At 46.8% G+C, this 16,520-nt stretch overlaps 1 protein-coding gene across 6 annotated transcripts in view; it reads left to right on the top strand.

Annotated features, from left to right (window-relative positions):
- LOC139553964 (protein EFR3 homolog B-like) overlaps nucleotides 1–14,965 on the top strand; it is a 64,860-nt gene extending 49,895 nt beyond the window's left edge. For 3 of the 6 annotated variants that reach the window (XM_071366786.1, XM_071366788.1, XM_071366787.1), the window contains exons 16-22: nucleotides 4,343–4,474; nucleotides 4,622–4,689; nucleotides 7,102–7,229; nucleotides 8,550–8,641; nucleotides 11,498–11,546; nucleotides 12,226–12,332; nucleotides 14,178–14,962. In XM_071366786.1, the coding sequence (XP_071222887.1) occupies nucleotides 4,343–4,474; nucleotides 4,622–4,689; nucleotides 7,102–7,229; nucleotides 8,550–8,641; nucleotides 11,498–11,546; nucleotides 12,226–12,332; nucleotides 14,178–14,327 (726 nt within the window). In that variant the 3' untranslated portion in view covers nucleotides 14,328–14,962. Of the gene's footprint in view, nucleotides 1–4,342; nucleotides 4,475–4,621; nucleotides 4,690–7,101; nucleotides 7,230–8,549; nucleotides 8,642–11,497; nucleotides 11,547–12,225; nucleotides 12,333–14,177 lie in introns of all 6 variants that reach the window. The other 3 variants (XM_071366790.1, XM_071366785.1, XR_011670772.1) reach the window with 3 other exon arrangements.
- Nucleotides 14,966–16,520: the final 1,555 nt, after the last annotated feature.

Raw genomic sequence — 16,520 nt, 5'->3', positions numbered from 1 at the left:
TGTAGGGCCTGATCAGAGCCTGAAGGTACTGAGGTGCCGTTCCCCTCACAGCTCCGTAGGCAAGCACCATGGTCTTGTAGCGGATGCGAGCTTCAACTGGAAGCCAGTGGAGAGAGCGGAGGAGCGGGGTGACGTGAGAGAACTTGGGAAGGTTGAACACCAGACGGGCTGCGGCGTTCTGGATGAGTTGTAGGGGTTTAATGGCACAGGCAGGGAGCCCAGCCAACAGCGAGTTGCAGTAATCCAGACGGGAGATGACAAGTGCCTGGATTAGGACCTGCGCCGCTTCCTGTGTGAGGCAGGGTCGTACTCTGCGGATGTTGTAGAGCATGAACCTACAGGAACGGGCCACCGCCTTGATGTTAGTTGAGAACGACAGGGTGTTGTCCAGGATCACGCCAAGGTTCTTAGCGCTCTGGGAGGAGGACACAATGGAGTTGTCAACCGTGATGGCGAGATCATGGAACGGGCAGTCCTTCCCCGGGAGGAAGAGCAGCTCCGTCTTGCCGAGGTTCAGCTTGAGGTGGTGGTCCGTCATCCACACTGATATGTCTGCCAGACATGCAGAGATGCGATTCGCCACCTGGTCATCAGAAGGGGGAAAGGAGAAGATTAATTGTGTGTCGTCTGCATAGCAATGATAGGAGAGACCATGTGAGGTTATGACAGAGCCAAGTGACTTGGTGTATAGCGAGAATAGGAGAGGGCCTAGAACAGAGCCCTGGGGGACACCAGTGGTGAGAGCACGTGGTGAGGAGACAGATTCTCGCCACGCCACCTGGTAGGAGCGACCTGTCAGGTAGGACGCAATCCAAGCGTGGGCCGCGCCGGAGATGCCCAACTCGGAGAGGGTGGAGAGGAGGATCTGATGGTTCACAGTATCGAAGGCAGCCGATAGGTCTAGGAGGATGAGAGCAGAGGAGAGAGAGTTAGCTTTAGCAGTGCGGAGCGCCTCCGTGATACAGAGAAGAGCAGTCTCAGTTGAATGACTAGTCTTGAAACCTGACTGATTTGGATCAAGAAGGTCATTCTGAGAGAGATAGCGGGAGAGCTGGCCAAGGACGGCACGTTCGAGAGTTTTGGAGAGAAAAGAAAGAAGGGATACTGGTCTGTAGTTGTTGACATCGGAGGGATCGAGTGTAGGTTTTTTCAGCAGGGGTGCAACTCTCGCTCTCTTGAAGACGGAAGGGACGTAGCCAGCGGTCAAGGATGAGTTGATGAGTGAGGTGAGGTAAGGGAGAAGGTCTCCGGAAATGGTCTGGAGAAGAGAGGAGGGGATAGGGTCAAGCGGGCAGGTTGTTGGGCGGCCGGCCGTCACAAGACGCGAGATTTCATCTGGAGAGAGAGGGGAGAAGGAGGTCAGAGCACAGGGTAGGGCAGTGTGAGCAGAACCAGCGGTGTCGTTTGACTTAGCAAACGAGGATCGGATGTCGTCGACCTTCTTTTCAAAATGGTTGACGAAGTCATCTGCAGAGAGGGAGGAGGGGGGAGGAGGGGGAGGAGGATTCAGGAGGGAGGAGAAGGTGGCAAAGAGCTTCCTAGGGTTAGAGGCAGATGCTTGGAATTTAGAGTGGTAGAAAGTGGCTTTAGCAGCAGAGACAGAAGAGGAAAATGTAGAGAGGAGGGAGTGAAAGGATGCCAGGTCCGCAGGGAGGCGAGTTTTCCTCCATTTCCGCTCGGCTGCCCGGAGCCCTGTTCTGTGAGCTCGCAATGAGTCGTCGAGCCACGGAGCAGGAGGGGAGGACCGAGCCGGCCTGGAGGATAGGGGACATAGAGAGTCAAAGGATGCAGAAAGGGAGGAGAGGAGGGTTGAGGAGGCAGAATCAGGAGATAGGTTGGAGAAGGTTTGAGCAGAGGGAAGAGATGATAGGATGGAAGAGGAGAGAGTAGCGGGGGAGAGAGAGCGAAGGTTGGGACGGCGCGATACCATCCGAGTAGGGGCAGTGTGGGAAGTGATGGATGAGAGCGAGAGGGAAAAGGATACAAGGTAGTGGTCGGAGACTTGGAGGGGAGTTGCAATGAGGTTAGTGGAAGAACAGCATCTAGTAAAGATGAGGTCGAGCGTATTGCCTGCCTTGTGAGTAGGGGGGGAAGGTGAGAGGGTGAGGTCAAAAGAGGAGAGGAGTGGAAAGAAGGAGGCAGAGAGGAATGAGTCAAAGGTAGACGTGGGGAGGTTAAAGTCACCCAGAACTGTGAGAGGTGAGCCGTCCTCAGGAAAGGAGCTTATCAGGGCATCAAGCTCATTGATGAACTCTCCAAGGGAACCTGGAGGGCGATAAATGATAAGGATGTTAAGCTTGAAAGGGCTGGTAACTGTGACAGCATGGAATTCAAAGGAGGCGATAGACAGATGGGTAAGGGGAGAAAGGGAGAAAGACCACTTGGGAGAGATGAGGATCCCGGTGCCGCCACCCCGCTGACCAGAAGCTCTCGGGGTGTGCGAGAACACGTGGGCAGACGAGGAGAGAGCAGTAGGAGTAGCAGTGTTATCTGTGGTGATCCATGTTTCCGTCAGTGCCAAGAAGTCGAGGGACTGGAGGGAAGCATAGGCTGAGATGAACTCTGCCTTGTTGGCCGCAGATCGGCAGTTCCAGAGGCTGCCGGAGACCTGGGACTCCACGTGGGTGGTGCGCGCTGGGACCACCAGGTTAGGGTGGCCGCGGCCACGCGGTGTGAAGCGTTTGTATGGTCTGTGCAGAGAGGAGAGAACAGGGATAGACAGACACATAGTTGACAGGCTACAGAAGAGGCTACGCTAATGCAAAGGAGATTGGAATGACACGTGAACTACACGTCTCGAATGTTCAGAAAGTTAAGCTTGCGTTGCAGAAATCTTATTGACCAAAATTATTAAAATGATACAGTACTGCGGAAGTGGGCTAGCTAGCAGTGGCTGCGTTGTTGACTTTGACCCGTACCATGACCAACACCATGACCAGCACCATGACCAGCACCATGACCAGCACCATGACCAACACCATGACCAACACCATGACCAGCACCATGACCAGCACCATGACCAACACCATGACCAGTACCATGACCAACACCATGACCAGCACCATGACCAACACCATGACCAACACCATGACCAGCACCAGGACCAACACCATGACCAGCACCATGACCAACACCATGACCAGTACCATGACCAGTACCATGGCCAACACCATGACTGCACCATGACAAGAACCATGACCAGCACCATGACCAACACCATGACCAACACCATGACCAGTACCATGACCAACACCATGACCAGCACCATGACCAGCACCATGACCAGCACCATGACCAACACCATGACCAACACCATGACCAGCACCATGACCAGTACCATGACCAGTACCATGACCAGCACCATGACCAACACCATGACCAACACCATGACCAACACCATGACCAGCACCATGACCAGCACCATGACCAGCACCATGACCAACACCATGACCAACACCATGACCAACACCATGACCAGCACCTCAGAGCGACAGAAAAGCATGAAACTATTCATAACATGTTATTCGTATGTACTGGCTCTTTAACCCTTTACACTGTCTGTATGGATAGTGATAAATATAAATGTTTTTTCTTGGTAACAATTAATAGAGAACAGTTTGGAGATGATGGGAAAATGACTTAACGTGAGGAAACAACAGTTCACCTGACACAAGACTGGATACAAACATTACCATGTTGATTTGATGTGCAGTTTACGTTTACTTTACTTTCTTGATAACGAAATCTGGATACGGTCAGTAACACGATAAGAAGGTTCATGGGAAATGTGTGGAAGTTGCAATATAAGATTTAAAAAAACTGACAAGGGTTTTGAGTGAGAGTAACTAACTGGCGTCTCCAAGTGGCCACACACACCTCTCCAAAGTGTGCACAGTTTTCCTACGTCATTTCAATGGACTTCTATGACTCGAAGAAGAGTCTTTAATTATAAGGTGCTTTTTCTGAGCTCTCCTTGCTGTGCCGGTGAGGAACTAGAGGAAGGAAGGAAACAAGGACACTTGTTGTCGTTTTATTTGGAACACAACCCTGCATCCCGGGCCTTCACACAAACGGCCCATTATGAATCCGGGTCAGGTGGGCATCATTTGAAAGCTTGTTCTATTGCCGACATGACTAGCTAATGTATAAAATACGACCTTACAGTACTAGGCTTTCACAAGGCAATTCCAAGAAACAGACCCACAACAGACACACACACACACACATATACATACACACATACAACACACACCTAATCACATATATTTTCTAAACATTCAAAAACCTCTGGGTTCTCTTCCTGGGATCCTGTGGTATCTGATTGGTTGTCTCCCCATGTTAGGACCTGGCCTTGGCCAATGATGAGAGACTCTCTCTGTATAATCGCTGTGCTGTCCACGCCCTCTCTGCTGCCTACCTCAGCCTCATCTCTCAACTCACCACCGTCCCTGCATTCTGCCAGCACATCCAAGAAGTAAGTGTGTGTGTGTGTGTGTGTGTGTGTGTGTGTGTGTGTGTGTGTGTGTGTGTGTGTGTGTGTGTGTGTGTGTGTGTGTGTGTGTGTGTGTGTGTGTGTGTGTGTGTGTGTGTGTGTTCATGCTGCCGTGTCCTCCCTCCCTAGGTGATAGAGCTGAGACAGAAGGAGGTACCCTACCTGCTGCCTGAAGACATCTTTATTGAAAACCCCAGGTACACATTCTGTAGACAAACGTACACACACACACACAGACACACCTACTGTATACGGTAAAACTTAAAATAAACGCAGTCTCAAATAGCAGCCTGTGCTTTTTATTAACCAGGCAACGACTCACATTTCAGCAAATAAACGTCTGTTTCAAATAAACGACTGTTTCAAATGAACGGCTGTTTCAAATAAACGACTGTTTCAAATGAACGACTGTTTCAAATAAACGACTGTTTCAAATAAACGACTGTTTCAAATAAACGACTGATTCAAATAAACGACTGTTTCAAATAAACGACTGTTTCAAATAAACGACTGATTCAAATAAACGACTGTTTCAAATAAACGACTGTTTCAAATAAACGACTGTTTCAAATAAACGACTGTTTCAAATAAACGACTGATTCAAATAAACGACTGATTCAAATAAACGACTGTTTCAAATAAACGACTGATTCAAATAAACGACTGTTTCAAATAAACGACTATTTCAAATAAACGACTGTTTCAAATAAACGACTGTTTCAAATAAACGACTGTTTCAAATAAACGTCTGTTTCTAATTAACGCCCGGTCTAAATGAATTGTTCTTTAGTTTACCGTGATTTACCATAACCTGTTTACAAGGTTTAATGTTTAATTTGTTACATTAAATAATTCAGAACTGACTTGGAAACAATTGTCAGTCATTTGTTTTTATAGCCAATATGAAACTGCTGGGCATTGGCTGCTAACAGCTGAGCTGCTAGCAGCCAAGCTGCTAGATAGTACAGACCCCCAAAGAGAGTACAGACCCCGAACGGGAGTACAGACCCGCAACGGGAGTACAGACCCCCAACGGGAGTACAGACCCCGAACAGGAGTACAGACCCCGAACAGAAGTACAGACCCCCAACCGGAGTACATACCCCCAATGAGAGTATAGACCCCCAAAGAGAGTACAGACCCCCAAAGAGAGTACAGACCCCCAATGGGAGTACAGACCCCCAAAGAGAGTACAGACCCCGAACGGGAGTACAGACCCGCAACGGGAGTACAGACTCTCAACGGGAGTACAGACCCCGAACAGGAGTACAGACCCCGAACAGAAGTACAGACCCCCAAAGAGAGTACAGACCCCGAACAGAAGTACAGACCCCCAATGAGAGTACAGACCCCGAACAGAAGTACAGACCCCCAACGGGAGTACAGACCCCCAACGGGAGTACAGACCCCCAACGGGAGTACAGACCACCAATGAGAGTACAGACCCCCAATGGGAGTACAGACCCCCAAAGAGAGTACAGACCCCCAAAGAGAGTACAGACCCGCAACGGGAGTACAGACCCTCAACAGGAGTACAGACCCCGAACAGGAGTACAGACCCCGAACAGGAGTACAGACCACGAACAGAAGTACAGACCCCGAACAGAAGTACAGACCCCCAAAGAGAGTACAGACCCCGAACAGAAGTACAGACCCCCAATGGGAGTACAGACCCCCAAAGAGAGTACAGACCCCCAAAGAGAGTACAGACCCGCAACGGGAGTACAGACCCTCAACAGGAGTACAGACCCCGAACAGGAGTACAGACCCCGAACAGGAGTACAGACCCCGAACAGAAGTACAGACCCCGAACAGAAGTACAGACCCCGAACAGAAGTACAGACCCCGAACAGGAGTACAGACCCCGAACAGAAGTACAGACCCCGAACAGGAGTACAGACCCCGAACAGAAGTACAGACCCCAAACGTGAATACAGACCCCCAGAAATCAGCCAATCGCCTTCTAGTGGCCAAAGCAAGAACTGCCGGTAATGAGGAGAATAATTATTCAGTCAAGGAAGTATTTAAAAAAATAAATAGAGTCATACTAAGACACAAGAAACGTGACACAGTGTGTAAATGATAACCCATTAGTGCAGGAAATGTATTAAGATACTGGAAGTGAATGCTGGAAATAAACAATTGCAAATGAGCAAAAGCTGTGTTCGTTAAGAAAATAGACACCCGGCTCAAATAGAAATCTGTCTCTAATAAACACCTGTGGTATATTGTGATTTAATATAAATGCCCGTGCTACTCATTAAGTTTTACGGTAACTAAGTCCTCCAACAAATGCTGCTCTTTGAAATAAAACATCTGCATCACGTGCCAGCATCCAACACATTTCACAGTTCAAGCAAATCTCACTGTGCTGTAATAATGTTGATGATAATGCTAATGCTAATTATGACGCTAATGCTAATGCTAATCATAACGCTAATGCTAATTATAACGCTAATGCTAATGCTAATCATAACGCTAATGCTAATTATAACGCTAATGCTAATGCTAATCATAACGCTAATGCTAATTATAACGCTAATGCTAATGCTAATCATAACGCTAATGCTAATCATAATGCTAATGCTAATGATAATGTGTGTTCCCAGAGTTCCAGAGTCTCTAGAGCGAGTGGAGGGAGAGGTGTTGTTCCAGCAGTTTCAGATCGCTGAGGTGCTGGGAGGAAGTGGCTACAACATAGACATCCTGAACACACCGTTCACACCCCAGATCACAGGTACACACACACACACACACGCACGCACGCACGCACGCACGCACACACACACACACACACACACAAACACCATAGCAGACAGCTGTATGTGTCACACCGTAGCAGACAGCTGTATGTATCACACCGTAGCAGACAGCTGTATGTATCACACCGTAGCAGACAGCTGTATGTATCACACCGTAGCAGACAGCTGTATGTATCACACCGTAGCAGACAGCTGTATGTATCACACCGTAGCAGACAGCTGTATGTATCACACCGTAGCAGACAGCTGTATGTGTCACACCGTAGCAGACAGCTGTATGTATCACACCGTAGCAGACAGCTGTATGTATCACACCGTAGCAGACAGCTGTATGTGTCTCACCGTAGCAGACAGCTGTATGTATCACACCGTAGCAGACAGCTGTATGTATCACACCGTAGCAGACAGCTGTATGTGTCACACCGTAGCAGACAGCTGTATGTATCACACCGTAGCAGACAGCTGTATGTGTCACACCGTAGCAGACAGCTGTATGTATCACACCGTAGCAGACAGCTGTATGTATCACACCGTAGCAGACAGCTGTATGTATCACACCGTAGCAGACAGCTGTATGTATCACACCGTAGCAGACAGCTGTATGTATCACACCGTAGCAGACAGCTGTATGTATCACACCGTAGCAGACAGCTGTATGTGTCACACCGTAGCAGACAGCTGTATGTATCACACCGTAGCAGACAGCTGTATGTATCACACCGTAGCAGACAGCTGTATGTGTCACACCGTAGCAGACAGCTGTATGTATCACACCGTAGCAGACAGCTGTATGTATCACACCGTAGCAGACAGCTGTATGTATCACACCGTAGCAGACAGCTGTATGTGTCACACCGTAGCAGACAGCTGTATGTATCACACCGTAGCAGACAGCTGTATGTATCACACCGTAGCAGACAGCTGTATGTGTCACACCGTAGCAGACAGCTGTATGTATCACACCGTAGCAGACAGCTGTATGTATCACACCGTAGCAGACAGCTGTATGTGTCACACCGTAGCAGACAGCTGTATGTATCACACCGTAGCAGACAGCTGTATGTATCACACCGTAGCAGACAGCTGTATGTATCACACCGTAGCAGACAGCTGTATGTATCACACCGTAGCAGACAGCTGTATGTGTCACACCGTAGCAGACAGCTGTATGTATCACACCGTAGCAGACAGCTGTATGTATCACACCGTAGCAGACAGCTGTATGTATCACACCGTAGCAGACAGCTGTATGTATCACACCGTAGCAGACAGCTGTATGTGTTTATGTGTTGTAGATGAGGATCGCCTGTTGAAGAGGAAAAGTATAGGAGACACCATCTCTCTGCAGATGGACATGGACCCACGATATAGCCCAGAGAGAGAACAGGTAGACTGTGTGTGTTCTCTCTGAGGCCAGGATTCAATCAGATCAGTGTTGTCACGCGTGAGCTGACAATTGCATAGCTTTTCATTGCTTTTGTTTAAGCAGTGTCAGAGGTGGATCTGCGTTAGGCCTGTACGAGGTCTCTGTTACAAAACCACAGCCGTCCTTACATTCCATCCGCGTTAAAAACATGTGAAATAAATTACTAGTGCTGCTATGTCATAAACCCTCAAAGTTCCAGAATGAGGTGAAAATGGCAGCCATCTTGGTCAGGGAGAAATCCAAAACCAGTCTAATTGGAATGAATGGCAGCCATGTTGGTCAGGGAGGAATCCAAACCAGTCTAATTGGAATGAATGGCAGCCATCTTGGTCAGGGAAAAATCCAAAATCAGTCTAATTGGAATGAATGGCAGCCATCTTGGTCAGGGAGAAATCCAAACCAGTCTAATTGGAATGAATGGCAGTAGAGGGATAATCCTGATTTTACTTCAACTGGAGAAAAGTAAGGCATGTGATACATTAGAAATATAAAATAGAATTATTGTCAACCTAAAATATTGTCATGTACTGTTAGTTTACACAGGTTTTATACAGCATAGATGTAAATGTCTCAATTCTTGGAAAACCGTGAGTGTTATTATACATTATGAACTGGGTGGTTCGAGCCCTGAATGCTGATTGGCTGACAGCCGTGAGTGTTATTATACATTATAAACTGGGTGGTTCGAGTCCTGAATGCTGATTGGCTGACAGCCGTGAGTGTTATTATACATTATAAACTGGGTGGTTCGAGTCCTGAATGCTGATTGGCTGACAGCCGTGAGTGTTATTATACATTATAAACTGGGTGGTTCGAGCCCTGAATGCTGATTGGCTGACAGCCGTGAGTGTTATTATATATTATAAACTGGGTGGTTCGAGCCCTGAATGCTGATTGGCTGACAGCCGTGAGTGTTATTATACATTATAAACTGGGTGGTTCGAGCCCTGAATGCTGATTGGCTGACAGCCGTGAGTGTTATTATACATTATAAACTGGGTGGTTCGAGCCCTGAATGCTGATTGGCTGACAGCCGTGAGTGTTATTATACATTATGAACTGGGTGGTTCGAGCCCTGAATGCTGATTGGCTGACAGCCGTGAGTGTTGTTATACATTATAAACTGGGTGGTTCGAGCCCTGAATGCTGATTGGCTGACAAGCCGTGAGTGTTATTATACATTATAAACTGGGTGGTTCGAGCCCTGAATGCTGATTGGCTGACAAGCCGTGAGTGTTATTGTACGATATCTTCCTTGTCCAATCATCTCCCGTTGTCAGTCAGTGTCTGGCTCTGGCTTGAATGCATTTTTTGAATGTTGGCATATTCACAGTTGTTTAGAAAAAGAATATGATGAAACCATTCCTCTAAAATTGACTGGCTAGCCAGGTAACAAACATACAGTGTATTTAAAGTCTTCAAAATTCATAATTGTTCACAATATCTTATCTCAGCACTGTCTGACCATGGTTGACCAACTCCCTTAACAAAATGTCTGACCTTGTCACGCCCTGACCGTAGAGATCTTTCTATTCTCTATGTTTGGTTGGTCAGGGTGTGACTCGGGTGGGAAACTCTATGTTCTTTATTTCTATGTTTTGGCCTGGGTATGGTTCTCAATCAGGGACAGCTGTCTATCGTTGTCTCTGATTGGGAATCATACTTAGGCAGCCTGTTTTGCCACCTTAGTTTTGTGGGATGTTGTTTTTTTGTTAGCTCTGTGAAGCCTACAGAACGTGACGTTCGTTAATCTTTTGTTGTTTTTGTTTGGGTGTTCTGAGTGAATAAAGAATCATGAACACGTACCACGCTGCACCTTGGTCCACTTCTTCCGACGGGCGTTACAGACCTTTTATATCGTCATAACAAGGTTCATGTCCATTCTAGTATTGTAATTTCTATGACAACTCAAATGTTTATTAATAATTAAACAAAAATAATAGTGATTTATATCAGCCTAATCGCGTGGTGAAGATTATATCACACATTCCAGTGTTGGAACTTGATTTCACAGCTCGAACACATCTACACCTCCGACACCGCAAAAACACATCTACACCCCCGACACCGCAAAAACACATCTACACCCCCGACACCGCAAAAACACATCTACACCCCCGACACCGCAAAAACACATCTACACCCCCGACACCGCAAAAACACATCTACACCTCCGACACCGCAAAAACACATCTACACCTCAGACACCGCAAAAACACATCTACACCCCCGACACCGCCAAAACACATCTACACCTCCGACACCGCCAAAACACATCTACACCTCCGACACTGCCAAAACACATCTACACCTCCGACACTGCCAAAACACATCTACACCTCCGACACTGCAAAAACACATCTACACCTCCGACACCGCCAAAACACATCTACACCTCCGACACCGCCAAAACACATCTACACCTCCGACACCGCCAAAACACATCTACACCCCCGACACCGCCAAAACACATCTACACCTCCGACACCGCCAAAACACATCTACACCTCCGACACCGCCAAAACACATCTACACCTCCGACACCGCAAAAACACATCTACACCTCCGACACCGCCAAAACACATCTACACCTCCGACACTGCCAAAACACATCTACACCTCCGACACCGCCAAAACATGAGCAATGAACAGCTATGAGTTTGTGGGCTAGCACGGATTGAATCCCGGCCTAACTCTCTCATTACCATCCTTGTTGTCCACGGATTGAATCCCGGCCTAACTCTCTCATTACCATCCTTGTTGTTCACGGATTGAATCCCGGCCTAACTCTCTCATTACCATCCTTGTTGTCCACAGAAGTCTCCAGCAGAGCAGATCACCTTTGAGACTCTGAAGAATGCCATCGGTAAGATTGACACACACACACACACACACACACACACACACACACACACACACACACACACACACACACACACACACACACACACACACACACACACACACACACACACACACACACACACACACACACACACACACACACACACACACACCAACCACCAACAACAACCACATAGTGAATACTACAAGTCTTATTGCTTTAAATAAAAGCACATTTTAATCTCTGTCTTTCAAAACATATCGTCTTTCAAAACATATCGTCTTTCAAAACATATCGTCTTTCAAAACATATCGTCTTTCAAAACATATCGTCTTTCAAAACATATCGTCTTTCAAAACATATTGTTTTTCAAAACATATCGTCTTTCAAAACATATCGTCTTTCAAAACATATCGTCTTTCAAAACATATCGTCTTTCAAAACATATCGTCTTTCAAAACATATCGTCTTTCAAAACATATCGTCTTTCAAAACATATCGTCTTTCAAAACATATTGTTTTTCAAAACATATCGTCTTTCAAAACATATCGTCTTTCAAAACATATCGTCTTTCAAAACATATCGTCTTTCAAAACAAATTGTTTTTCAAAACAAATTGTCTTTCAAAACCTATGATTGTTTTCAGATGTTTTGAAAGACAATAACCCCCTGCCCCACCCCACTCTCTCTCTGTCTCAGTGGATAGTGTGAATGGTGAAGAGCAGGAGAGGGAGAAGAGGAGACTGGTGGTAGAGAGGTTTCAGACCGCCCCCTTCGAGGAGATCGCCGCCCACTGTGGGGCCAAGGTGAGTCTTGACCCCTGACCTTTAACCCCTGACCTAGAATGAAATAGAATGGCTCTGTTTTCTGGGCTCCTGACCAGTCTATTTTGTGTGTGTCATTTTTTAGCTCCTTTTAACTTTTTTTGTACATGTTTCCGCCATCATTTCATCTATATTCTTTGTAGCTGTCTATTTACCACCACAAACCGACATTGCCACTAAGACAGTACTCAACGAGCTGTATAAGGCCATAGGCAAACAATACATTGCTGATCTAGAGACAGTGCTTCTAGTAGCTGGGGACTTTAATGCAGGAAAACGAAGGTCAATGCCACAGATGTCACACGTTTTGAGGAAGCGTGCGATTGGCATGCTGACCTCAGGAATGTACAGCAGAGCTGTTTGCCCAGGGAGAATTTAATGTTAATGAGTAATTTCTCTACCATAAACTAAATCCAATGTCATTTTAGAGAATTTTTCAGTACGTCCAACTGGCCTCACAACCACAGACCACGTGTATGGTGTTGTGTGGGCAAGTGGTTTGCTGATGTCAACGTTGTGAACAGAGTTCCCCATGGTGGCGGTGTGGTAATGGTATGGCATAAGCTACAGACAATGAAATCAATTGCATTTTATCGATGGCAATTAGAATTCACAGAGATACTGTGATGAGATCCTGAGGTCCATTGTTGTACCATTCATCCGCCGCCATCACCTCATGTTTCAGCATGATAATGCACGGCCCCCATGTCGCAAGGATCTGTACACAATTCCTGGAAGCTGAAAATGTCTTAATTGTTTTGCGCTGACTCTCTTGCATGTACACTCACTGGACTCTATACACACACACACATACACATACACACGCACACGCACACACAGACACACAGACACACACAGACACACACAGACACGCACGCAGACACACACACAGACACACACAGACATGCACGCACGCACGCACGCACACACACACACACACACACACACACACACACACACACACACACACACACACACACACACACACACACACACACACACACACACACACACACACACACACACACATTCCTTCACACTCTTCACATGCCCTGTTTATTATCTATCAAAGTCCCTTTACCCCTGACCTACATGTACATATTACCATGACTAACCGGTACCGCTGCACATTGACTCGGTACCGGTAGCACTTGTATGTAGCTTCGTTATTGTTATTTTATTGTCACGGCCGTTGTAAGAAGTGGACCAAAGCGCAGCGTGGTGAGCGTACATATTCCTTTTATTTACAAATAACGCCGACAAAAACAATAAACAATACAAAACAACCGTGAAGCTTAAGGGCTAATTGCCACAAACAAAGTTAACTTCCCACACAGAAAGGAGGGAAAAGGGCTACCTAAGTAAGGTTCTCAATCAGAGACAACGATAGACAGCTGTCCCTGATTGAGAACCCTACCCTGCCAAAACATAGAAATACAAAATCATAGAAAACAAAAACATAGAATGCCCACCCTAAATCACACCTTGACCAAACCAAGTAGAGACATAAAAAGGCTCTCTGAGGTCAGGGCGTGACAATTATGGTCTTACTATTTTTCCTTGAGTTTATTTTTCACTTTTCTTACTTTAAAAAAAACGTATTGTGGTAAATGTTTCACTGTGAGATCTACACCTGTTATATTTGACTGACCTCTAACCTCTGAAAGTAGCCCCATGAACAAAATAATAACTGTGTGTGTGTGTGTGTGTGTGTGTGTGTGTGTGTGTGTGTGTGTGTGTGTGTGTGTGTGTGTGTGTGTGTGTGTGTGTGTGTGTGTGTGTGTGTGTGTGTGTGTGTGTGTGTGTGTGTGTGTGTGTGTATTCCAGTCCTCCCTGCTACAGAGTAAGCTGGACCAGATCTTTGAGCTGACAATCAGGCCGCCTCCCAGTCCCTCTGGCTCCGCCTCCCAAGGCCAGACCCCCATCCGCTCTGTTCCTGTCTACGAGATGAAGTTCCCTGACCTCTGTGTTTACTAGAGACACACACACACACACACCCACACACACACAGAACACTCTCACACACACCCTGACCTCTGTGTCTACTAGAGACACACACCCTAACCTCTGTGTCTACTAGAGACACACAAACTGACCTCTGTGTCTACTAGAGACACATACACACACACACACACACACACACACAGAACACTCTCACACACACCCTGACCTCTGTGTCTACTAGAGACACACACACTGACCTCTGTGTCTACTAGAGACACACACACACACACACACACACACACACACACACACACACACACACACACACACACACACACACACACACACACACACACACACACACACACACACACACACACACACACACACACCGGTCTGTATCCTGGTCTGTATCCTGGTCTGTGCCCCACTGCTGTCTCTTTCTAGTGGGGACAATCTACAGAATCCCTGTTGTCTCTCTCTAGTGGGGACAATATGTAGAATCCCTGCTGTCTCTCTCTAGTGGGGACAATATGTAGAATCCCTGCTGTCTCTCTCTAGTGGGGACAATATGTAGAATCCCTGTTGTCTCTCTCTAGTGGGGACAATATGTAGAATCCCTGTTGTCTCTCTCTAGTGGGGACAATATGCAGAATCCCTGCTGTCTCTCTCTAGTGGGGACAATATGTAGAATCCCTGTTGTCTCTCTCTAGTGGGGACAATATGTAGAATCCCTGTTGTCTCTCTCTAGTGGGGACAATATGCAGAATCCCTGCTGTCTCTCTCTAGTGGGGACAATATGTAGAATCCCTGTTGTCTCTCTCTAGTGGGGACAATATGTAGAATCCCTGTTGTCTCTCTCTAGTGGGGACAATATGCAGAATCCCTGCTGTCTCTCTCTAGTGGGGACAATATGTAGAATCCCTGCTGTCTCTCTCTAGTGGGGACAATATGTAGAATCCCTGCTGTCTCTCTCTAGTGGGGACAATATGTAGAATCCCTGTTGTCTCTCTCTAGTGGGGACAATATGCAGAATCCCTGCTGTCTCTCTCTAGTGGGGACAATATGTAGAATCCCTGTTGTCTCTCTCTAGTGGGGACAATATGTAGAATCCCTGCTGTCTCTCTCTAGTGGGGACAATATGTAGAATCCCTGTTGTCTCTCTCTAGTGGGGAAAATATGCAGAATCCCTGCTGTCTCTCTCTAGTGGGGACAATATGTAGAATCCCTGTTGTCTCTCTCTAGTGGGGAAAATATGCAGAATCCCTGCTGTCTCTCTCTAGTGGGGACAATATGTAGAATCCCTGCTGTCTCTCTCTAGTGGGGACAATATGTAGAATCCCTGTTGTCTCTCTCTAGTGGGGACAATATGCAGAATCCCTGCTGTCTCTCTCTAGTGGGGACAATATGTAGAATCCCTGTTGTCTCTCTCTAGTGGGGACAATATGTAGAATCCCTGCTGTCTCTCTCTAGTGGGGACAATATGTAGAATCCCTGTTGTCTCTCTCTAGTGGGGACAATATGTAGAATCCCTGTTGTCTCTCTCTAGTGGGGACAATATGCAGAATCCCTGCTGTCTCTCTCTAGTGGGGACAATATGTAGAATCCCTGTTGTCTCTCTCTAGTGGGGACAATATGCAGAATCCCTGCTGTCTCTCTCTAGTGGGGACAATATGTAGAATCCCTGTTGTCTCTCTCTAGTGGGGACAATATGTAGAATCCCTGTTGTCTCTCTCTAGTGGGGACAATATGCAGAATCCCTGCTGTCTCTCTCTAGTGGGGACACTATGTAGAATCCCTGCTGTCTCTCTCTAGTGGGGACAATATGTAGAATCCCTGCTGTCTCTCTCTAGTGGGGACAATATGTAGAATCCCTGCTGTCTCTCTCTAGTGGGGACAATATGTAGAATCCCTGTTGTCTCTCTCTAGTGGGGACAATATTTAGAATCCCTGCTGTCTCTCTAGTGGGGACAATATGTAGAATCCCTGCTGTCTCTCTCTAGTGGGGACAATATGCAGAATCCCTGCTGTCTCTCTCTAGTGGGGACAATATGCAGAATCCCTGCTGTCTCTCTCTAGTGGGGACAATATGTAGAATCCCTGCTGTCTCTCTCTAGTGGGGACAATATGTAGAATCCCTGCTGTCTCTCTCTAGTGGGGACAATATGTAGAATCCCTGCTGTCTCTCTAGTGGGGACAATATGTAGAATCCCTGCTGTCTCTCTA

This window comes from Salvelinus alpinus, chromosome 25, assembly GCF_045679555.1.
Source record: "Salvelinus alpinus chromosome 25, SLU_Salpinus.1, whole genome shotgun sequence".
In the NCBI taxonomy this organism is placed as follows: Eukaryota; Metazoa; Chordata; class Actinopteri; order Salmoniformes; family Salmonidae; genus Salvelinus; species Salvelinus alpinus.
The sequence above is the reverse complement of the archived record's forward strand: the minus strand, read 5'-3'. Positions and strand labels throughout refer to the sequence as shown.